The sequence below is a fragment of the Malurus melanocephalus genome, unplaced genomic scaffold (assembly GCF_030028575.1).
Source record: "Malurus melanocephalus ecotype Western Australia unplaced genomic scaffold, MMel_1.1 scaffold_67, whole genome shotgun sequence".
Lineage (NCBI taxonomy): Eukaryota > Metazoa > Chordata > Aves > Passeriformes > Maluridae > Malurus > Malurus melanocephalus.
In genome coordinates this window covers 17,995-41,896 of record NW_026623299.1, presented here as the reverse complement: position 1 = coordinate 41,896, position 23,902 = coordinate 17,995, and the positions used below count along the sequence as shown (strand labels likewise).

At 43.0% G+C, this 23,902-nt stretch overlaps 1 protein-coding gene across 2 annotated transcripts; it reads left to right on the top strand.

The window, feature by feature from the left end:
• The first annotated feature begins 80 nt into the window (after nt 1-80).
• On the top strand, nt 81-12,780 carry INSIG2 (insulin induced gene 2). 2 transcript variants are annotated; one of them, XM_057366526.1, is made up of 6 exons: nt 81-160; nt 4,179-4,516; nt 6,996-7,120; nt 9,169-9,335; nt 9,754-9,853; nt 10,309-12,780. In XM_057366526.1, exons 2-6 carry the CDS (start codon nt 4,273-4,275, stop codon nt 10,348-10,350), a joined length of 678 nt encoding a protein of 225 aa, XP_057222509.1. In that variant the 5' UTR covers nt 81-160; nt 4,179-4,272; the 3' UTR covers nt 10,351-12,780. The 2 variants fall into 2 exon arrangements, with proteins under 2 accessions (XP_057222509.1, XP_057222510.1); XM_057366527.1 differs by lacking the exon at nt 81-160 and having other exon boundaries at nt 4,298-4,356.
• Nucleotides 12,781-23,902: the final 11,122 nt, after the last annotated feature.

Here is a 23,902-nt window from a genome sequence, read left to right as displayed (position 1 = left end):
GCCCCGGCTGCGGTACCCAGGGCCTGTCCGAGGCGGTGCGGGCGGCTCCCRCCGGAGCATCCCCGCTCCCCCCGCGCTGCCCCTGCCCGGCACGGCCGAGGCCCGGCGGGCGCTGCGGAGGCTGCGCGGGGCGGGGACTGCGGAAGATGGCGGAGGCCGAGTGAGTCCCGGCGCTGCGGAGGGGCCGGGCTGGGCCAGGGCTGCGGGGCTGCGGGGCTGCGGGCGGGGGAGATGAGCCGGGCCGGGCGGGCAGGCAGCGGCGCCCCTCGGCTCCGTACTGCCCGCGGGCCGGGGCGGTGCTTCGGGGCGGTGGGGCCGGGCGGCCGGGCCGGGGGCGACGGAGGGAGAGGCCGGCGGGGCCGTTCTCCCGGCAGCCGGGACAGCCTGTGCCCGGCGGGGCTGCCCTGGGCCCGCGGCCCCTCCGCCGGCCGTGCGGGGCCCAACCGGGTACCTCTGCCAGGCGGGCAGGGCTGCCTCGGCCCGGGGTACGGGGCACAACGGCCGCGCCCGATGGCTGTAGAAGCGATGGTTTGCSTTGCTTTTGGTGTTGCCTAGCCGCACACAGATGGTTTCTTGCCATCTCTTGCGTGGTGTTGCCTGAATAAATCTTGTCGTTCTTGGCCACGCCGCGCCGTGCCCGGTGTGTTGTGTGGTGTCAGAAGTTGTGAATCGCTCCCGGTGCGCAGGGAGAGCACGGGGGAACAGGACGGATCTTCTCCTTAGGGGACAGTTAAGTGACTAAGTGTTTTGAAAAATGTCTAGGGTGATAATTTACTTGTTAACTTCTTGCGCAATGCCAGACGCCGTGTGGCTGCCTTGCAAGTCTTGTATGGTGCACGGGTGTTGAAAAGCTCGGGCTGAATCCGTGTGTGCCAGCGAGGAAGGAAGTGCAGCTGAGACTCTGGCAGTGCCAAGCCTGCAGCTTTCGGTGCGGTGTTACAGCTGTGAATGTGCATTCCCGAGAGATGGAGGCTCGGAAGTCGTGTTGGTTCAATATGTTCTGATCTGTTCCTATCTGAGAAGAAACCGTGCAGTAAAACATAAGGCTTAAAAGCATAGATGATCTTCTCTGTCTGCAGGAACAGTAGCATTCCAGTCAGAAGGAAGTGATGTCTTTAGAGATATTAATTTAGTTTCTATGAGAGGTGATGATAGTATATAGTTTGCTGTGCCAGAGCACTGTGYGCCCAGGCAGTCTGAGGCACTAAAGAATCTTTCCTGAGCATTGATCACTTTGCTCTGTTCCCCTGTTGCTGTGTGGCATGCCAGAAGTCTTAGGGTCAATGGAAAATKTGGAAACTGGTAAAACAACCAGGAATGATTTGTGTAGGTTGAGAAACTACCAGGTGGAAACTACTGCATCATGCTGGTTTCAGACCTTGCATTACTTTGGATAAACATCTGTCAATGTGTGCACACCCAGGTGCCCTCGCTGTGGCCAGGCTGTTTACCTGCTAATAATAATATATTGCTGGTGCCTTGTATAACTCACAGCTGCAGTGGTTGTGTAAAAGCAGAAAGTGATTTCCTTTCTGTTACATTTAGATTAGCCTTCACAATTTCATATGTATTTGCTGAATGGTATGTTAAAAATGGAAATTATACAAATGCAGGATTTATGGACTGAAAGTGATTATTTTATACCAGAATAAAATTGGACTTCTATTTGATCATCAGCATTTCTAGAAAAAAAAAAGCCAATAAGAGCCAATCAGTGTTTACATCAGTATTGCCATGTGGGACAGTTGATRATTCTTAATTAGGCTGAAGATTCCTGTAGTTGAAGAATTATAAGAAGCAGAGTCTTGTTAGAGGAAAATACCAAGAGAGTGTAAAATGGGAAAATAATCACTGCAGGGAGATTATTAATAGATTTCATCAGAGGTAGAGACTTGGGCTGATCTCTCTCAGTATTTTGGGGATGGAATTAGATGATCTCTAAAGTCTCTCCCAACTCAAAACATCCCATGATTCTGTTCTACCTGGTAACCTTGGTGCACAAAATAGGATGCAGTAAGATGCTTGCTGAAAGCTGACAACCATTTATAGGGCCAAAGAGGACTGAGAGATCCTGCAGGAAAAATGGAATAGCATTGAGTGCAAGAGTTCAGTAACACCTACAGGCTGAAATGCAGTGTGCAAGGTCTGGAGCTGGTACCGGGGAGCAATAACTTCAGTAACAGCAAAGAAGAGAGAMTTCAGTATAGTAAAGAGTCATGGGACGTGAGCAAACCATTATATGACTGAAAAAAGAAACTCTGATCCTGTGTGCTGCAAAAATGCACATTAAAGAGAGATATAAAAGTGTGTACTTGCATATTAGCTTTGGTCAAGCATTTAAAAAAATAAATTTGCAGACTTCAGGAAATACCAAGATCTATTGGGATGGCAAAGCAAGTGGAAGGTAAAAAGTTTAGCTTGTTTCCCTAGACAAGCTAAAGCTGAAAAGGGRCATAAAAAGTTTGAAAGCCCCTGTTAGGCATAGTGTTCCTGCAGCTGGTAATTGGGAGCTACAGCCTCCAGTGCCATGAGTTGAAAAGACTCCTGTAAATTCTGAGAATTCTTGTGATCACCTGGTGGGCAGAGCCCCGAGGGACACAGGAGAGACTCTCAGCTGAAATGGTGATGTGTTTGTGACTGTGGTTTCTTTCTTGGAGGCTAAAGCTCCAATTGGAGCTCCAGCACTGCACCATTTGGGGCACCTCCTTTTTGCTTGGAGGAAGTGTGTGGCAGTGCCAGTGCCAGCCTTGATGCAGACATCAAGGTTGGCAGTGTGAGTCAGGAAGCAGACTAAAAAGCCCACACGTGGTTGTTCTCTTCCCCGCCAAGGTGTGTTCATGATTACAAGTAACGCAGGGAATTGGCTATGCAGAAGAGATCCTGTATTCTTAAAAAGACACTGCTGCCTCCCCAAACTGCCAGTGGGAAGTTTTGTACTGAACTTTTTTTTTTTCTTTTTTTTTAATGCCTGTTAGAACTTTTTCCATGTGATGGAGGATGCCATGGTGTGGCATCACATCTTCTGTGCACTCTTGACTGGAGTATCTTAACTAGCCTGGATATATTTAAAGCCCCTTTTGGCTCTCAGTAAGCAGAAGTGAATGAATGTTGAGCCCTCTGCTCTGCTGCTGTATCTTTAGAGAGCTTCCTAGGGATCGACTGGAGCCAAGAGGAAGGGGGATGGATGTTCTGGTTTGGCTCCTCATGTGCCATAAATAAGAGTTAACAGAAGCCGCCACCAACTGGCAGTTTCAAATTTAAAAACAATGTCAGGGCTTTTTTTCTGAAGTTCCAGGTGGCTAAGCTGTCGATCAGAATCGTTGTTATACATGAATGTGGCACTGAATCCATGTATAACAAGACTCTTGATGGACAGGTTTAGGTTTTTTTCAAAAGAGGGATTGGGATGGGAACGCTGCCATTCCTGTAGTGCCGGCAGTTACTCGTGTCAGAGACTTCCCAGTGCGCGGGCAGGTAGAGCTCCTTTTCCTTTGCCCTCAGGTGCTTCTGTGCCTGATTACAGTTAAAGTTTATAGTAATATATGGCAGTTTCACCAGAAGTGTGTGTTGCTTTGGTGAATRTTTCTCTTTGTTGAAGTTTTTGCTGTGGTTTGTTGAGCTGTTTGCTCTTACTGGAGGTTACAAAACATATGTGCTGCAGGATTGCTGAAATTGACTCCAGCTGGAAAGTTACTTCTCAGGTTTCACTTTCCAGTTGAGAAATGATTTTTGGTGTCTGTTCAAGATGAGAGATCTCCGAACCTCTGTGGCTGACTTGGAATTGAGGGCTGTGTTTACTTGCTGCTGAATTATATAACCTCCAGTTGTTGCTTAAAGGAAGGGAGAAAAACAATTTATTCTTACTGCAAAGCAAGCCTTTCTTCCATTTGATACCAGTGTCATTTCTTCACCTCCTGGAATGTGCTTTCCCATTTGAAGCTGTCCTACTCCACATGTTTCTTCTTCTGTCTCATAATAGACAAAACTATTTGTAAAACCTTTGTTTCCTTTKTAAGACATTTTTGCAGCTGTGCTTGATTCTGCTATCAAAGGACTAATTGCCTCATCAGAAAATTCAGAAAAAATATAATAGATTTTTTTTACACCCGGTCTCCAAATAATTAAAGTGAAGTGCAGGTAATGTTTCTGCATTTTCATCCTTTTTTATTATTTTTCAGGGTTTGGGTGTCTCCTAATTGAAGAGAGTCAAAATACTGATTGCAAGGGAATCCTCAGTCAGCCTCTTGGATGCCTCTGATAACATAAGAAGTCATGGCAGAAAATGATGCAATGCCAACCTTACCAAAAAAGTGTGGCCCATACATTTCATCTGTAACCAGTCGTGGCATGAATTTGGTAATTCGTGGTGTAGTGCTGTTTTTTATTGGTGTATTTCTTGCATTAGTATTAAACTTGCTTCAGATCCAGAGGAATGTTACTCTCTTCCCCCCTGACGTGATCACAAGCATCTTCTCCTCAGCTTGGTGGGTACCACCTTGTTGTGGCACAGCATCAGGTAAGTCCAGTTGTGTGCATGCCTCGTGTGCAGAGGTAGTTAGGTCGTTACAAAAAACTGTGTGAGAGGTGAAGAAGATAAAAAATTCCCTTTCAGCATCATTTTGCTTGTTGAGCTGTTATTAATCTTCTTATCTTTTCACATATGCACAAATGTGCATGTGTCCAGAAATAGGTTTTCTGCTGATTTGTCTTGTGGTAATATAGTTAGTAGAGGCTAACCTGTATTTCTCCCATGACTACATAGGGAGTTGAGCCTTCTCTGTGTTTATCCTGTTTAAGTGAATTGTCTATTGTAGGTAATAAGAAGTACCCTCTTTTTCCTCTCCTTTCAAGTATCAAGGCATATTCCATGTTATAAGCATGATGGAATTTGGTTTTCTACCTGTCTCTGAAAATCAGTGATCCTGTGGGTCAGTTTCATGTTTTACTACAGGATATTCTTAGCACCCAATACTGGAGGATTCTGCTTTGGGAAACTTATCTTACAGGCAGTGTCTTCCTATAGGCCAGTTTTAATCAGATTGAGAAGCTCATGATTCTGGCTGTTTATATGAGTGAATAAACTTGCTTTAGAGACGGCATCACTAATTTTTTGCTAATGATAATATTTAAGCCATATTTTTCCTAGTAGTGTAACTGCATTTTTTTGATACCTTTTTGAAGTAGTACACCCCAGATGTTGTAGAGGAGCCTGGTTTGAAAGGAAACTGTCCAGAGAGCTCCCTGAATGTTTTGTTCTCCTGTGGAAATGCATATGACATGTTGTGGTGGAAGTTACATACCTGCTTTATCTGCTAGTTATCTTGGTCCTTTTCTTGTCTTGAAAATGAGATTCTTGATTTGTTTTTCGTTCATGTCTGTATTTGCTGCAGTTTTCTTCTATGSTTTAARCTGATTTAAACTGATTGTCCTGACAAATAAGCCTGGTAAAAGTTGATCTTTTATATATGGATTAATGGGGTTTGAAGTGAACCCCAAGTTGACACAGCAGCAGTGCCTGAGGTTTGCTGTGTTCACTGCAATGTTTGCACATCGGCTGTTTGCATCCGGCTGCGCCTTGTGCTCTCTTGGGTCATCTGAGAACGCTGCAGCTGCCAGTGGGAACTCAGGGAGTCTGTGTCTTGTCATCATCTCACAAGRAGCTTGTGAGCCTTTCCAGATCTGCTGGGTTGGTGGTTTTGATGGAAACACTGGATATGGCTTGTAAAGTATAGTCAGTCACCTGCTAGGCAGTTGCACTACTTGATTTTAAGCCACCTGATTTAAAGATACTACAGCTTTAATTGGCTTTTCCCTGCAGGAGTCACCCCTGTTGAGGTGTTCAGGGTCTTTTTTTTTCATTATCAGTCTTCTCCATTTTCTTATCTTCYCTGCTAGCATGCATACAGGGAACCTCTGTGGTAAATGCTGATAACTCACCCGTTTTCTTGCCATTYGTACTTGCACAGCCTTCCTGGAATTGACGTGAACATTTCTCTGCAATATGGTTTATTATTATGAACAGAATAAAGGTATTTTGCATATTTATAATCAGTGGTGATCGAGGCTGCATTCAGAGAAGTCCTTTCATCCATCACCGTTATTAGTCATGAGTTTGGCCCAAGGCCTTTGGCAAGAAAATTGCTCAGGGAGGTTTTTTTTCTGCCCCAGCTATACTGATGATTTATTTTCCTGAATCCTGGAGATCAGTTTCCTCTGTGGCAGAATAAAGAGCATTTGCTGTTACCCCCAGCAGTGTGCTGGGCTGAAGGTACTGGAGTCTGTACTGATGGCTCACGCTCTGCTGTGCTCACACCAATACAGTCTAACATTAAGGCACTGTTATTATTCTTTAGTGGGGTTGGTAAAAGTCTTTTTAGCTTCAGTTGCAGTAGAGAACACATTTGTGAAGAAATTCTGAAAGAGCATTGCAATTCCCTGGGGCTGCAATTCCTATTTGCTTTCTGTATTTAACAGCTACCATAGGCTCTTGGCTTCTCTTCTGYGTGAGCTTGACAGTAGCATTGAAAAAGAGAAAAACATTATCCAAACAAAGCCTACTTGTAACAAGAACAAAAGAAAACACAAAACATTGATGTTAAAAACCACACCCGTACTGCAGTGTGTTGGTTTTGCAGCTGTTTTAAACATGTTTGTTTGATATGTGGGGTTTTTTGAAGTGCCAGCCTGCAAGGTATTAGTGCTCTTTCTGAACTTGAGTGCAGATTTTGGTGTGGGGGWGAGCTCTGTCATCCTCTGCCCCGGCTCAAATTGGATTGCTACTTCTGCTGATGATGCTGCTGAAGTTTACAGGGCTTTTTTAAATAACAAAATTCTTGGAATTTCCTCTTCTTTTACAATGTGTGTTTTTGTGCTGTTTATCCTTAAAAGATCCGTTTTAATAGTGACTGTAATTGTTAAAGTCTAGAAAGTCTTTTTCTAGTTAAATGTTGTCAGTCCTTTAACTTCAGGGCCTTTTTTCTTTCCTGTCCCCACAGCTGTGATTGGGTTATTGTACCCCTGCATGGACAGACATCTGGGAGAGCCACATAAGTTCAAGAGAGAATGGTCCAGTGTCATGCGATGTGTGGCAGTCTTTGTGGGAATAAATCATGCCAGTGCTGTATCCTATATTCARATCACATTGGTGGTATCAAATGGGTTTCCACTTAAAAAATGCTCATAGAGTCAGTCATGGTGAATTGGTGTTAAAGTTGTAACATGCAGCATTTTTGCAAGGGAAATGCAGAATATATGTTAGAGTCAAACTTGTAGCAATATGGGAGGTGATGAGTCTGACATCTTCTTTTTCTAAGAAGTATTTTCATTAAAAACCTTGATATTGGGCTTTGTCTTACTTAGTCTTTGTTTTCTTTTAATAATTAAAGTTAAGTGTGGGAAAATATTCCTGTGTAGGTATTACAGAAAAGTGCTTTAGGACATTCCAAGCTGATATCCTTTTAATACTGCAGTAAGAGGTCGAGGCCCTCTCTTGAGGTGATCAGTGAAGCACATGCACTTAGCAAAGAATGGAGAAAACTCAGGACCAGGAATTCCCAGGACTGTACAGCATTGCTACCCCCTTCTGCAAAGGATGCCTTCCTTGACGTCAAGAGAGTACCGTGGGTGACAGGGTGCTTTTCTCAGGGTCTGGTGCACCTTACTGGCAGTGCCATAGGTCCTGAGGTTTTCTGTAGATATGCCTAGTGCCTCTGTCAGCTAAAACCAGGGTCTGCTCATGAAAATTGGGRTCTTTTTAGAAAGTTGATAATCCCTATGATGCTCATCTCCATCRGTGTCAGCTGCAAGTCAGTTCACACAAATGATGGGGACAGTTCTGTTTGTGTGCTCCTGAATCCCCTCATTCTCAGAAGAAGAGGGCAAGTTAAGTGAAAGGCRGGAGAGTTGGCTGAATTCTCACTGATGTTGCTTGGCCCTCTGATGGGTTTTGTTGTGTATGGTTTTGTTCCCACCCTCTGCTATCCGGTATGGCTGGATGAGCTGGAATTACCAAGGTTCCAAGGCACTCCCACTGTCCCTCACAAACCTCGCTCTCCTTGCCAAGGTCTGGTGCTGTGGTTCTCACTGACCTGGCTGGTATCTGTTGGGTGAGCATGGGGCAACTTCACTGCTTGTAAGAAGAGYTGACAGCTCCTCCCTGCATGGTTTGGTTATTTACAGCAAATTTTCTGCAGTTTTCTAACAGCTGTTCCCCACATTCCAGGACATCAGTAATGTGCTGTCTGTATTTCCTCCTTGACAGCTCTCCAGACTGCTTTCTCTTCAGCTGTTGCCAGTTCTGCACATTGCCAGATTTGWTGAGGGTTCTGATCTTCTTTGAGTTGTTTTCTGAAGCTATTGATTTTTATCCTGTAATTATTTATTTCAGTTAGTCAAGCTTTTTTTCATTTCCACTAGGTCTCTCTCCAGATTTTTGTGAGAAAATAGGAGARTGGTTTTTATATTGTCATCCCATAAATTTGCTTTTAGGCCTGTGAAACATGACAAACGCCTTTTTGATTATCTGTTTTGGAYAGGAGTAATGAGGATGAGTTAGTGTTTCCAAAATATTTTGAGGGATGTGAAGCACTACAAAGAGATCTGAACTGACTTCACACTTCTTTCACAAGTTGACAAAAATGACATTAAATGTTGATTTACATGAACACTTCCCAGTAATACTTTCATTTTTATTTATAGAAAACATTTACATTTTAATGTTTAGCTGAATGTAAAGCATCATGTAAGCTTTAAAAAATTGCATTAAGAGTGATAAATCCCTTTTTTTCCCCTAAGTCTCTCTCAGTTTAAGAAGTTTAATGCTAGATTTAAGATTTCCCATTGAGTGTAATGAAGGTCCAGGTGAGGGTGAGATGTAACGTATGCATTGTGTGTCTGTATAAAATTCTCGGTTGTTTGATAGGTGAAGAGGCTCTTCACTCTTGTACAGTACAGACCCTAAAATCTGAAGTGTCATAAGATTTTAGTTGCCTGAAATATAGACAATTACAGAGCTCATTTCCTCACATCTGGTASCTGTGTGAAAGCTGATACAGGTAACATGGTACTTTTCTTGTTGGTATTATTTGTGCCAAAATAGAACCAGAATGACAAAAATTGCTTTATACTTGTACATGATATATCCAAGCTTATCCTTAACAGCTGACACAGAAGGTGGATTTTGCTAACAATATCCAGCTCTCTCTCACGTTGGCAGCCCTGTCCATTGGGCTGTGGTGGACCTTTGACAGGTCACGAAGTGGCTTTGGTCTTGGAGTAGGAATTGCTTTCCTGGCCACACTGGTGTCACAGCTTCTGGTGTACAATGGAGTTTATCAGTAAGTATTTCCTCTCCTGRAGTGAAATTATAATGTTCTGAAGCTGTAGCATTAAAACAGAGTAACTGAAAGGGTGCGATTTGACATGATTTTCAAAGCTGTCAGCCCTAATTCTGAGCACAGCATAAATTGGACTGTTTATGAAAGCTCTTATGTGTGTGCAAGTGAGAAATCTAGTTAGAAATGCTAATTGAAATAAAATTGCCACCTTGCCAACAATGTAACATGCTTTGTTTGGTTGAACAAATGCAGCTATAATCAATAAGAAGCCTCCTTTGTTGTTTGCTGTGAGTAATTAAATTTCTATAATAYGTATCTTTTTGAGTTGAAATGTTCTAATAATTGTGAATTTGCCTTGTGATTGGAGGACTCTCTGTGTTGCACAGCACTGAGCTCAGAAATGCACRTTCTTTTCCAGATACACATCTCCAGATTTCCTCTATGTTCGTTCCTGGTTGCCATGTATATTTTTTGCTGGTGGAATAACAATGGGCAATATTGGCAGGCAGCTGGCAATGGTGAGTTTGGAGGTGGGGGGTTGATTGCTTTTCAGTAAAAATTTAAATGTACATATAATTTTTTCCTTCATGCATACCAGCCAACTTTTTGGCTCCAGGGTGTGCAGTGAGGTAGAAATCAGCTGTCATTGTTTGTTGATGTAGTTGTGAGCTGATCATGCTGTTATTCAGGGCACAGCCCTGCTTTGCTYTGTACACYCTGTTAATGCCTTTAGGACCATGAGCTAAGTAAGAGCTCCTGTGTTTGGGGAGAAATCAGGCCCTCCCCAAAATGTGACCTGTCCCCTGGAGGGGACAGAAATTGCAGCCACCAGTGCACGCACAGAGCTTAAAGAGATCAAATTTACTGGGTGGAGCTTAACAAGTGGTGTTTAATATCCATTTTGTAGAAAAATTTTAAGTCTTTTTCACTAGTTATGTAAATTAACATTATTTTGTCAACTTTTGTTTTTCAGTATGAATGCAAAGTCATTGCAGAGAARTCTCACGAGGACTGAGAGGAAACAATATGCACCTTTTAAACAGGAAAATGTCTGACAAATGACTGTTGGAGGAGCATAAGGAACACTTGACTATGAAATTGCCAAAATGCAATTTTTTCCCTTGAGTGATATACTTWACTGCAATCTGTGATTGCTGCTTCTATAGAAACCTTGTTGTCTGATTTTGATTACTGTGAAGTTACAATAGTATGCAATACGTTTGACAATATTGGTTCAATTATAGGATTCTTTTTTCCAAATCTAAACAGTTTACCATAAATTCCTGTCTCTGTAATGTTGCAGTGCCAAACTGAACCTTTGCACTACATTTCTGTAGCTGAAACTTCTTGCTTCACTTTATCTTCAAAGTTTTGAGGAATTTGTTCTTAACAGCTAGTGAAAGACAGAGRGGGTGCACATTTAGCAATGAAGATCTCTTTCCATGATAATAGCCCATAAAAGCTGTATAARGTTTACAGATTACAGGTGAATTCTGATGCAATAAGTAACTGATTTATGCCTATTAACACATTATATAATTCTTCTTACTCACAGTTGAGGAAACTTAATGTGGGTKCCATGGGGTATTGCCATAGCACTTCATTTGTCTGTGGTGTGTGCCCAGTGTCACAGAACAACAAATGGATACTGAGTCTGGAAACTATTTGGTTTTCTTCCCTGCTACACACAGCATATATATTTGTTTTTTGAATTTATGTGATCCATGGACAGATTCTGAAACTATTTGTGTGCACAGCAGCACACAGTTCAGGTCATTCTTGTACAAGCCTTTAAGCTGATTTGTGTTGATAGGAAAAACAACTTAGCGAGTTTTTATTGCAAAATTTAATTCTGCTGAAGTAAATCAGCCACTACCATATAGTGTCATAAATCTTTCCATTATCAATGTTACTCTTGGTGGTCCTTGCCCACCACCTGCTCCTTTGGCAGGGATCAGCAGGGCTGTGTTTTAGGTACTGATGGAGCCCTGTTGCTGTTACTGTGTCCATGCAATCATACATATATTTGTTCTTGCAGCAGTTTTCTGAGGTACAGAAATGCTGCTGCCCCTGTTTGACAGGTGCCTGTGCACAGACAGCCTGGTAGGACAGCAAGTGAAATAGGCCACGTGCTAATCAGTTCCCTTCTTAAGAAGGATTTTRGTGTGTGACCCATATTTGGGGGCATACGTGGAATTTTCTCTTGGCTTGCCCTTTTAAAACCATAAGCTAGAAGAAGTTGTGCAAGAAGGCAGAAAGCAGATTTCAAGAGGATGCTACTAACCTGTGCCTGCAGTGAATTTGGCATGGGATGTCTCTGTTTTGTTTTCCCCTTCTGTCTGTTGATGATGTTTAAATGTATTTGTTTTCCTTTTTTGTCTTCAAGTACTATTTTTTAAGTCTTCCATGAAAGGTTTCTAGACATGTTACAGTCACCTTGGGAGGCTGGAATTGGTCCAAAGAACAAGTAGATGTTTAGACAAGTGTTCATTAATAAACGTGTGAATGCGTTGTATACAAAGCTTGAACTAGGCAACTTTTTCAGTCTTATCTCCTTACCCCCAAGGCTGAAAAGTGTGGAATGGAGCACTTCCAAAAGCATTGTAACAAAAGATGTAGTCACAAATGGAAAATTTCCCAAATGTGGAATTGTAAAAATAATAAATAAGCAAGTGATGTATGAAGAGCTTGGTTCTGCAGCTGCACAGTGTCATCACCTGCAGCACACTGTCTCAGGATGATGTTTCAGGAAAGCACCTACAGAGGCACTTTGCTTTAAGCAGAGGTAGAACATGTCTAAGTAGATCCCTGGCTAGAGATTTTTCTCTTAATCAAACCATATGGCTGTAAGAAGCATTTTATTAATAAAACCAAGAAGCTGGGCATGAATGAAGGGTGAGTTTCTTTAGGCAGGCTCTGGCAATTCTCTGAAGAAGCTGTTTGATCTCTCTCTTACAGTATTTCACCTTGTCCACCTTCTTGAACAAATGGATTYGGCTTGGTGGACAAGCRTGAGCAGTCCCACTTGAGTTATCCRGGCACCAGTGGCRTGAAAATTCAAATGTTTCTTATCCTAACTGTGGGGAAAGACATGGTACCTCAGTAGCCAGTATGCTGACTTGGTAAACAATGTAGTTTCATCATGACCCACGAGTGTGTACAACTGAAGATGAGTTGTTTTTGTTATTCCTGTGGTGGTAGAACTGCTGTTACCTGCCACTCTCAGTACTTCCACAGAGGCAGCCTTGTGTGTGTTGAAATGTGCAGTATGTGAGAAGTGGTTGTTGTGCATCTGTGGCATCCACTTTGCAGCACTTTGCACTCAGATTCAGCTAARCCTGGTTAGACTGTGCTGTCCGCTGACTTTTAAATTTCATTTTGGAAATTTTGAGCATGTTGTGCAAAGGCAGCAATCATCCAAAATAAATTTGGGTGGAGTCCTTAATTATATGTGTCTTACTCTTTTTATTCTTACTTGACTAACAYCATTACAGGACCACATTGTGGGTGTCCTGTTGTTCCAAAGTGTGCTGTGATTTTATGGATCATGTGTTCAAAACCCTGGAAAAGTTCATGATGAGAAAGTTGACATGGCCTTCAGTGGTGTGAACATGCTACTGCAGTATAGTATATAGTTATAACATTAGACAATCTTTAAAATGTTGTTCAGTAAAGAATGMATTAGGTATATTTTARATACAACTTTGAAARCACTATAACCTCTTCACCAATTAACCCTTGTAAGCTCTATGCTATTTCAAATKRCAAATTGCTGTTAAAAGCMAAATGTGCATTAAACACAGCTACAACCTTGATTGATAGGTTTCTTCTTTAAGAAAGGATACTGATATTTAAAATATGCTGAATTGCCTTCCATCAGCAATCTCATCATAATTCTGACCATGTAGCTGGCATATTGGTTGCACACCTGTATAAAAACAGGGAAAAAGAAGCAGGGAAGATCAAATCAGCTTTGATTCTCTCTTAATTACCATGCTGAGCAGCTTTGGAAAATCTGCCCTTTTGAATCTGCASTGGGAATAAGATAACTTCACTCACAATGCAGAAAATAGAGATTTAGATATGAATAGTTTCTATGAATATGAAAAAACCCAAAACACAAATGGCATGGAAACTCATAATGTATTTGTGTTTATTAATGTTCTGGTCTGGATGTGAACTGAATGTTATTCTGGTATTCACAGACTCCGTTTGTCATGCCCATCACTGTCTCAAAAAATATGTGACAAAGAGAGGTTTGGAAATGTGTAATGGAGAAGTGTCCAGGCAGAGGTGAGGAAAGGGTGGGAGGAAAGGTGCATGGGGGTTTGGGATGCAGTCCCACAGCAGCACAGCACCACAGCTGAAAGCCAGAAGGAGTGCAGGGGGTGAATGGAAAAATCCCATATTTTTGTTGGCAGCCTGTGACCCAAAATTCCTAACTCTGCTATCAAAATGCAGCACCCTGGGCATGCGATGTGTCTGACCAGGCAGATTACAGCCAGGGATAGAAATAACCATAATTTGGGATAGTAAGCACTAAGATTAGCCAAAAGCACATGAGCAAAGGTATGCTTTGCTGGAATGGTATTGTTTTGCTGGAAACTTAACCTCTCCCTTCCATCTGTAGCCTTAGAGAATGGAAATTCCACATCCTTCCATCCTGTGGGTGTGGAATAGAAAGTTACGTGAGTTTTGAGGGAATCTTYCAATTGCTGAGCTGTCAGGCTCTCAAAAAGTGCCTCTCAGACACGGCTGCTGTGAGCAGCTAGGAGAGTAAATAAAGAAACTTTTCCTCCGTAGCTTCTGCRCTTCCCGCTGCCATCTGGCTGGGAGCTGCCACAAGGACCTTGTGGGCATTCCCTTTTTTAATTCCCTGGTACGTAAGGAAGGGACATAATTCCACCAGCCACATCACCCCAGACATTTTGCGTACGCTTTTTACATTTTGAGCAGYGTTACTGATAATTCCTGATGGCAATGGGCGAATGAAACCTGYGGAAGTGATGTTAAATATCAGATCAGTGCTTGTGAAAGTACGTGCACAGCTGGGCAGAGGGAACGCGTGCYTCGCGTGGGAATAGCTATCTCATGCTGTTAGTTCTGATGCCAGTACTAAATGCAAAGCATGAGTAATTTTGCAGCTTAATGTTCWGCACTAAACAGTAAATGAAAGGTCAGTCCAACATGTTAACTGTCATGGAATAGTAAACACTCCTTTAATTGCTTCRGGCAGCCAGCTTGGATTTTTGGTGTGTCTGTTGTCATGTTTTGAGCAGCATGGTCCAGAGCCTTSTCCTGATTACCTCCCTCCCCACTCAAATGACAAAGCCTCAAATTAGAGCATAAACTTTATGCCTGGGCTTTTCAGGCAGTATAGTGGGAGTTTGTGCTTTGAATGTTTAAAAGAGAGAAAAAGTAGGGGTTATTTCTTGGTCTGATCAGAACTGAAATCCAGGTGGAAATGTAGTGTGGCATTTTCTAGAGGTTTTCCTTTCTTGCTCTTTGGTTCTGAACTGCAGAAGTTCAGTAGCTCCTGTTGCACATTCTCATTTTTTACCCTGCTTAGCACTATAGCAGAGAGGAAGCAATATGTAGGAATAAAAAAGAATATAAAGCAAACGGGCAGCTACTAATCTGCTTCAGGCCAAACTGGCTGAGAGCCCTGTGTCCAGTGTGCCCCRTACATCTCTGTCAGACACACAACCTGCAGCATTTCCAGTCTGAGGTTCATAGGATTCACTTTCTGTATGGGCAGCAGCTCTGCCTTGTCCTTGTCACACATCCCTGCAGGAGGTGACCTGTTGTACTGCAATTCTGCAGGGATATGTGCACACATTGCAGAGCATTTGCTATGGCAAGGTCCACAGGTGGAGCTGTAAGATCTACTTTTTATGACTTCGTTGGTAGAAATAGTGCTTTGAAGCAAATATGGCAAAACATTTATTGAAAGAAAACTCTATTTATAAATACATCACTGTCTGAATTCACAATACAGTTTTGCTGTTTCTGTCCTTCAGTGCATGTCTTGTAAYCCACCTTTAGATGTTTAACAGTTTTTGGTAATTAAACTTCAAAGCAAGATTTGTTTCACACAGTTATTGAGGAGAAACGTTTGGACAAAAAGAAAGCTGTGAGGAGCAGKGTTGCACCTTGATTTATCAGATAGAAATTATGCAAGGAGAGCCTCCAGCATTTTCCATAATGTTGCAAGAAAGAAAAGAACAGTAGGTGATCATTCTGATTGTACCCTGGGTTTCAAAACAAGGGTAAGGGGGTTCTTACAGTTGCATTTGTATTGACTTGTTCTGGTCTCAGCTGTTCTCCAAATGCCTCCCTTCATTGGCCATGATCACCAGAACATGTTTTGGCTCGTCTGTTTTCCCCATCCCAGCTGTGCCAGTTGTTTCCTCAGTGACTGGGGGTGCCCGGGGTAAGCCTGGCTGTGCCACCAGAGCACTCATGGGAACGTGGCTTTAGCAACTTCTTGCTGAGATTGACACATTCCATTTGAACTCGGAGAAGCTGCCGCTCTGGCCCAGGGCATGGGCTGGCAGCGGTGACATAAGGTAAGGGATGGGGCTCCAGGATGTTCAGRTGGGGTGAAAGAAAACCCAGAGCCTATAAGGACATGAAGTGCATGTGTTAATTACAGGTTCCAGTGAAGAGCAAAGCTGACCTGCTCTGCAGAGTAACATTTCTTGTCTCACAGGGTGAGACATGTCATCAGTGTGCCAAGGATAGAAGAATATGGTTTTTTCCTCCTCCCTACTCTTCCTTTGCACAAATACATGGGACCCTGAGCTATGGACAGATAATCTYGTTCTTGGAGCTGGGACTATGTGATAGGCTGGGTTAGTGCTGAAAGACTCCACTGTTTCTTTTTAAAACAAATGCTTGTTCCGAGCTGCACGTCAAGTGCAATCATTGCTGAATGAACTGACAGGCAAAGCCAAGTCCTCAGCCGAACTGGCACAGCTCCATTGATTTCAGTGGATATGCAGCATTTCATGCTGGTTGGGAATTTGGCCCACTGTGTTTGAAAGGGATGAAATTGTTTAGACCTTACTTCTTTTCTCATCTGATCCAGGTCAAGAAAATTCCTACRTGGTGCTACACATGAGACTGCAGATTCCGCTTTTCTGTCCTCTCTTTCAGCACTGATGAAAACTCGTCCTCTGTGATTTGCAATGTGTGTTTTTAATATGGGATATCATCTCTTCAGGACAATCTGAATCAGATCTGGCAGAGCAGATTAATAATGATGCAAATACAAAATGTTGGCCGCTGATGAGCGTGTTGTCATAAATGCTTGCCATGATCCCACTTTTTTTTTTTTTTTTTTTTTTTTTTTTTTTTTTTTTTTTTTTTTTTTTTTTTTTTAGTATTTTGTTTGTAGGAAATTCAGCTGAGGCTTTGTGTTGGACCTGTGCCTGCTCTGATTAAACTGCAGAGAGAGAAATAATACTGCTTTGTGCGGTTTCAGACTCTTCTAACCAACCAGTTTCYTCAAATCAGTGTATCAAGCAAAAATGCAGCTGCAACAGTGGCTTGAAGAAGATGAATTGAAAGGTCCTCAAGACTGATGGTTCAAGGACATGAATTGATGAGGTGATATGTCCATTGTGGTGATAGGTGGCATAAGACATGTTAGAAATGTAGCATTATGTAAGTAATAAATGTAGAAATACAGTGTTAAGAAATAATGAAGCTGATAGAGAGGAAGGTATGTGCCCATTCCTGGAAATTTTTTTTTTCCAGGTTTGTTCTGCAGACTTTGATCATTTCACTTGTCCAGAAGATGAACTTTGGGACAGTGAAGTGCAGCAAGATGGGAGGGGTCACCTGATAATCTGGCTGGATATAAAAGGGAATTCAGTTTAGATGTCAGGTCAAAATGCCCAGCTCAAAGACAAATACCAATGTTATTTGTGTAGTACACACACTGGCTTTTTGATTTTTTTTTTTTTGAAATGTAAATTTACAAAAGACAGTCACCTTTTAAGTACCCAAAGACAAAGAGAGGTATGGCAGGTTGCTTTTGCATTCAACTCTTAGCCTCTGTGGGAGTAAACCTGAAGGTTTTCCAAGGGCACAGTAACTCATGAAACCCAAAGGGATGTGGTGAGGTTTGTCATGGAGCTGCTACAGGGCAGATTGCTGAGGGATGGGAGCTAGGAAGGGATCCATGAAACATCTCCTGATGTCTCTGGCACAGCTGCTGTGAGGTGTGCAGTGGGATTTCACTGAGGAAGGACAGAAACAGGCAACTGACACTTGTGTAGACAAATCTTTATGGGGTTTGATACCCTACCTACTGCTGACTGATGTTAAAGGGAACTTCACGGGTAGGAAACCTCGCTAGAAAAATTGTTCTGCTTGAGCCCTGATAAATGGTGGGGAGTATCTGGTGCRTGCAACGGGGATGAACATATGYWCATCACTTTGGCATCTCTGAAATTATTAAGGCCTGTTCATTCTGGTATCTAAAGTTCTTGAAGGCAGTATCTTATCACCCACTGCGTTGTTTCCCTGAGATGGTTCACATAATATTGTTTATCATAAGCACTGTCATATCTTGTCGTTGATTAAAACAGTAACTTCCAACTTAATCTCTCTGTGAGAACTAAGTGTTTTAGATGTTAACTTTCGTGCACTACTTCAGTATCAGACTTCTCTTCAATACAACACTATTTATAATTAATTCAGCTGACCCTTTGTTACGATTTCTAATGTGAAAAAAAAAAGTGATTAATGCCCAGGCACACCTCCTTTAAAAAAAAAAAAAAAGTCTGAATTTATTCTGATTGACAGTCAACACCTAAAACATATACCTTGGAGCATTTACATATGTTCTCAGCTTTTGGGATGTCTTCATCACGCTGATGTGCCTGAGGCCTGACATGAATTTTTGGATGATGCTGCCTGTGTTCTGGGGTGCAGAATGTGGCTTTTTGAAGTACAGAGGACCTGGCCCGTGGTGGGAYCTTGAAGGTGGCTGCAAGCAGAGGATGGAGACCTGCCTGCTCTCCTTCTCCCCACTGGTTCAAAGGAACCCACCAAAGCAGTACTCTGAGCCAAGTGGTAATTGTACACTTTTGATTTACAGTTATCTGAGTGTTCAGGAAAAAAAAAATAGTTTCTTTTCAGCACCGTCTTGTCAAAATGCCAAATGCCGCTTGTTTTTGACATTTTCAGCTACTGTTAAATAATAGTCTTGCTTCTGTCACAGCTAATGTTGACTTGAAGGCAGTTGTGCATTTCTCAACTCAAATGCTAAGCAGACAGGCTTGGGTCTTGACAAATATTTTTCTGGGCTTGCCCAAGGCAAGTAAAAATGAGCTTCTAGTTAATAGTTTGTTTTAAAATTCAAATTGGTGAAATAGGCAATTAAAAAAATGACAATTTTCATCAAAATTTGCAAATTAAACGTCTCTTTGCAGTCAGAGCAGGTTCAAGAAACTGCAATAGATAATTGCTATTTGAAATCAGTGAAGTATCCAGCATTTTAGGGCCATGAGGATTGTGGCTGTTCTGCCTTAGTAAACCTTGATTGATTTGGTAAATAAGCATTTCAACTTCTCTCTTTAAAATAAATAAGCAATTTTACTGCTTTATTGCTTACCCCTGTACGGGAGGTAAACAAGCTCTGGAGCAGCAACCCTGTAATATCGTGAGCCCAAGTGCCATCTGTCACCGAGAATTCTGTCCCTTTATGCACAATAGCTTCTTATGGCATTAGGTCCATTGTAGGTTAATTGATTAGCAGAGATCCTCCTTTCAGTTGTTCCTGCTTTTCTTCGCTAAAGGACCGTATCTCTCATCTCCATTTCCTTTTCTCTCTCCCGTATTAGCATACTAATCACACTGAACTCCCACTGCTAAAAAACTCTATCCATTTCATACTGGGGGAGGGGAGGAGGAATAAGCCGGCTTTTCCTGGGAGATTTGCGGATGCTGTTTTTTATGAYGGTTGGAAGGGAGGAAAAGAAAAGAGGAGGTGGTGGCAGAGGCGAATAATGCACGGTGCGGGCTCTGGTGTGCCAGTGAAAGCTGAGCCCGTGGCTGCATAAATATTGAACACGTTTGAGAAGCGCTATTAAAATAAATATCAAAGGCAGCGTTGCTCACACATCTGTTTCTCCTCAAATTTTGCCACAGCGCTCTACATTTGTTTTCTCTCCAGCTGTTAACACCTGTCTTTCTGTCAGTGGTAATAATGCAGTTTTAGGTGGGCTGCGGGGCTGACTGCGACATGAAAGAATTCTCTRTTTTTGATGTAAGAAATTCCTTTTTCAAGATTAAAAAGGGCTCCGTGAACAAAGATATATCCTTGTGCTAATCCTTCAGAGCAGCGTACAGGGGGTTTGTTGTTGTTTTAGGGTGGCTTTTTATCAAACTACACAGAGCTGGGCTTGTATTGTGCAGCTGAACTTGAACTAGATGAGACATCCTACAGTGGGCAGCTACTGCTTTGCCTTTGTAGTTCTCGTTTTATTGCTGACATACATTCAGAAGGTTGTGTGTGCATGGTACTCCTCTCTCCATGTGATGCTTGTTATCTGACCTCATCAAAAGTGTATGCTGTGCATTGATTGCTAGCAGAGAACGCACATCCAGCCGTGATGTCTTCTTTATTTACCCCTTAAATGAGTGCTCTATGCTGCCTGAAGAAAGTGCTTCATGCTTTTGCTTTCACCATCAGAAAGATGGTAGGAAATGCTCAGCTCTCTTGGCATTGAAGATGATGAGACAGGTCCTCAAATAATGCAAACTGAGAGAGCCCATTTACTTTGCCTGTTTACCTAATGCAGAAGAAAACCTATTTGTTCCTTTTGGCCTATGGAAGCACATCCTGAGACGTAGGGCAAAGCATGATGAACCTCACCAGAAATTGCTCAGATAAGGTGCAGGCTCAAGGTTGTTGAGCCCATATTTAGTCCTCCTGCAGGGGTGAAGAATCTCCCATGCACTGCAGACTTGCACATTTCCATCCATAATCCTTACCTGTGAGTTCCAAGGAGGAAGATGTGGGTGAACTTTGCAGGCTTTTCAGCACAGATTGTTTTTGCTGCCTGGGTGAAGCCGAGCTGGCGCTCAGACAGGGTTTGTCAGGAAATTCCAGGGTGTGGCTGGTGTGGCAGGTGAATTCCCCCAAGTTTGGTTTGTTTTTCAGTGGTAGGTGTGGTATGGTCAGACACTTCAAAACAACAATAAATTCTTCTCCCTCTGAAGGTCCTACATAATCATTTATGGCCACTTTATTCTTTCATTAATGAATGAAATGGGAAAATTTTCAAAACCACAAACTTGCATCACAATTTGCAACCAGGGAACCAAAACTGACTGTACAACAAAGACCCCTGAAGGTCAGAAAYTACCATCTTTGTTATGTGTAGGATATAAAAGTGTGAACCACATCATGGCCAGCCTGGCCCTGTCAGCCACCATTCTCAGAGCTTTGTGGGCATCAGTCAAACAGGATCCCAGGAGCGGCATTCCCGGGAATGATCCCAGTCCATGAGCTGCAATGGTTAACGCAGAGGGGCTGTGGCATTCGAGGCTGCCCTTGGCACGGCGGCTTCGCTTCCCCACCGTGATTCCTTGTGCAATGCCTGTTTATTCAGGCTTCACGCAGGGATGAAACATTTGACCCATTGTGCAGGAGCGGGCGGAGGGCAGGAATTTCCCGAAGCGCTCTGGGCTGGCTGCGCTCGTCTGCCATTAAAGCAGAGAGGAKGTTGGGGGGCTCATTGTTTTCCAGCGGGAAAGGATTTGGGCCAAGACTGAGCGCTTTTTTTTTGTTGTTACCAAAAAGTTCCACCCCAAATATCTGCAATAATAGAAAATTGAACCCAACTGTAACTCCGGAAAAGGGAGATAATGTTATAGTGTGAGGCACTCCTTCATGTTTTCAGTTTGCCATGGGGGCTGCATGTGCTTTGGGAAAGTTTCTTGTATGTTCACTTCATATTTTTCACTGCCGGGGAAAAATTCCRAGGTGCCAAAATCCACTGTCACCCTCAGGTCAGCTCTCCCTTGTCTTCAGTGCTGTTAGTGCTGTTGGGCATCCACACTGTATTGGAGCTGCTGGTATCTCTCAGAAACTCCAATATTGTGCAAATTACAACCAGGATGTTCAGGGAGCAGAACATCCCTCTTAGCAGATGGCAGCAGCACACAATGGCTCGTAATCGAAACATAAAATATTACTACTTTTGCATGCTGTGTTTGGGAAAACATGCCAAAGAGTAGTTAGGCTTCATGGGCTCAGAAAAGTTTCTTCAGTGGGAAATAAGTTGTTTGGAGGGTTTGGCTTTGTGAGTATTTTCTTTTTTTGTTGTTGTTATTGCTAAATAGATCTGTCTTCAATCTGCAAGTGCAGCAGGTCTCAGAATATGACACTGTCCAAGAGTCAACCTGGAAAAGGCTGTGCTTCACTACAGCAGTGACCAAGAGTTCAAAAGGTCTTATAAACCTGTTTGGGCTGACTGATCTGGCATTGCTTTTGAGTCCCTTGCCCTGGGAAATTTGTAGGGTCTGGCTGCTCTTGGGACAGGCGCCTCGAAGAGGAGAGCTGCTCTGATGCGACTTCAGCTGAGTGCGGTTCCGCCGGGGAAGCTCCCAGATGATAAATGGTGCTGTACACGGAGTGTGCAGAAAAGAGCATCCTTCCTCCTGGAGACAAATTACTTTCTAGTTTCTGCAGGCTGCATGGTTGTGRTTTTCCCCCCCAAAGTAATCTGTATTGGGTGTAATGTTACATAATGTGCGATTAAAGACCAGAGATGACTAAGAAGGTAAGTGATCAAATATTTTACCCGAGACACATACACACACCATTTATCTCACTTTTCTTGCAGAAGAAATTAAACCAGCTTCCTTAGCTGTTAGTMCAGGCAAATGAAAGCCTGAATTTGATTAAGCATTGATCCTTCTGCCTCGCTCTCTGCAGGAGATGTTATTCAAATTTTGGGATAACATCAGTCCTTTGAATGGCTCTTACCAAGTCCCAGTCCATGTAGTTTCTCTTGTGGAGCAAAGAAATAAATCACTTGGGTTATTCTAGAGACGTGGCAAAGTAAGGTCATGGCAAGGATGTTCTTGGGTTGTTACAGAGGCCTGCTGGCCAAAATGTTGTCCCATCCTAGATGGTAAAACTCCTGGTTTATGCCAGGGTAGCACAGATAATTGTACCCAAATCATGGCTCTGTTACACTTCCATTATTCCAAATATGTAAGTCCTTAACTGGCTGCCAATAAGAGCTGGTGAAGCAAGAAGAACATCAGGATGGATGCCTTGAATGAGAGAAAACAAAACCTTCTGTGCAAAAGCATCTTCAGTATAAGATGTCTGCACATCTGCCCATGGGCAGGGATGAGGATACTCCAGTCTTATTCTCTGTTCCCTGACTTCTCCTGGTACTACTCAACTGCTCCTTGAGTTATTTGGGGAAGTGTAAATTGGCATGAAATCAACGTATTTCAACATCAGGAGTGCAATCTGAGTTTCTCCTCGGTGGGGCTTTCCCAAAGTTGGCCACATATCCTGAAGTCTTTTCCTCTCTGTATCTTGCCAAAGTCTTTGTAAAACTAGCCTCAAATCCAGCAATTTTCCAACAGGATGACTGCACAGCTGCTGTCCCAGCTCCTCCAYAGACTTGGGCYGWGCAGCAGCTTCTTCCCACAGATGAGGAGAAACCCAAGCCAACCAGCAGGGCACTTCACTGGAGCATCACATTTGATACATTCATTTTTTACTGTGCAATGAATTAAACATTTTCAGCCAAATTCTGTTTGCTCATCACAAAAGCCACCAGCACAGCTGGCAACTGTCCCCCCGCCTTGTTGGATGGGAAAGGCTGTAAATAACCCCACAGCCAAATTCCGGGTGAGCAGCATGGGTGTAAGGCACTGCAATCCGGCTGCAAACCCCACTGTGCCAAGGAGGGAGCCCAACATGGAACAGGGCAGGACTTTTAATTTCTATGCAGTAACAAATGGATTCGAGATGGAGTCAGGCCACGGACGCTGAATAGGAATTGAAAACTTTCCAAAATTTGGGAGTATTAGCTTGAACTTTCATAACTTTCCAAACTATTAATGTCCAGATATTTTTTTTTTTACTTCTCTGGCCTGTACTAGACGAGGCTGTGTGATGAAATATTTTTTCCAGGCTTTGCAACACATCCCCTCACACAACTGTCCTCTGTCTTTTCCCCTCACAACGCTGACATTGGGATCATGGTGTGCCAGCAGTGTTTGGTGAGCTGCAGAGATGCTCAACCTCCGTGTTTTTGCTCTGCTGAAGTTTCGTTCCATTTGGGCTGAAATATGAAGTGTTAAAAACTGCCGTTTCCCTCCTTCCAGTTGCATTCCTGAGGGAAGTTCTGGAAGGAAGCCAAAGGCAATAGAAGGCAGGAACCCCGCAGCAGAGCGGGGCAGTGAGGCAGCAGGAACAGCCTGTGCTGGGAACGCCTGAAGCTGCCAGGGAATCACGGTGCTGGCTGGCCACAAAAGGAGCAGTAGCTCTATTTCCTCTGCCCTCATCACCTGCTTCTGTGCCT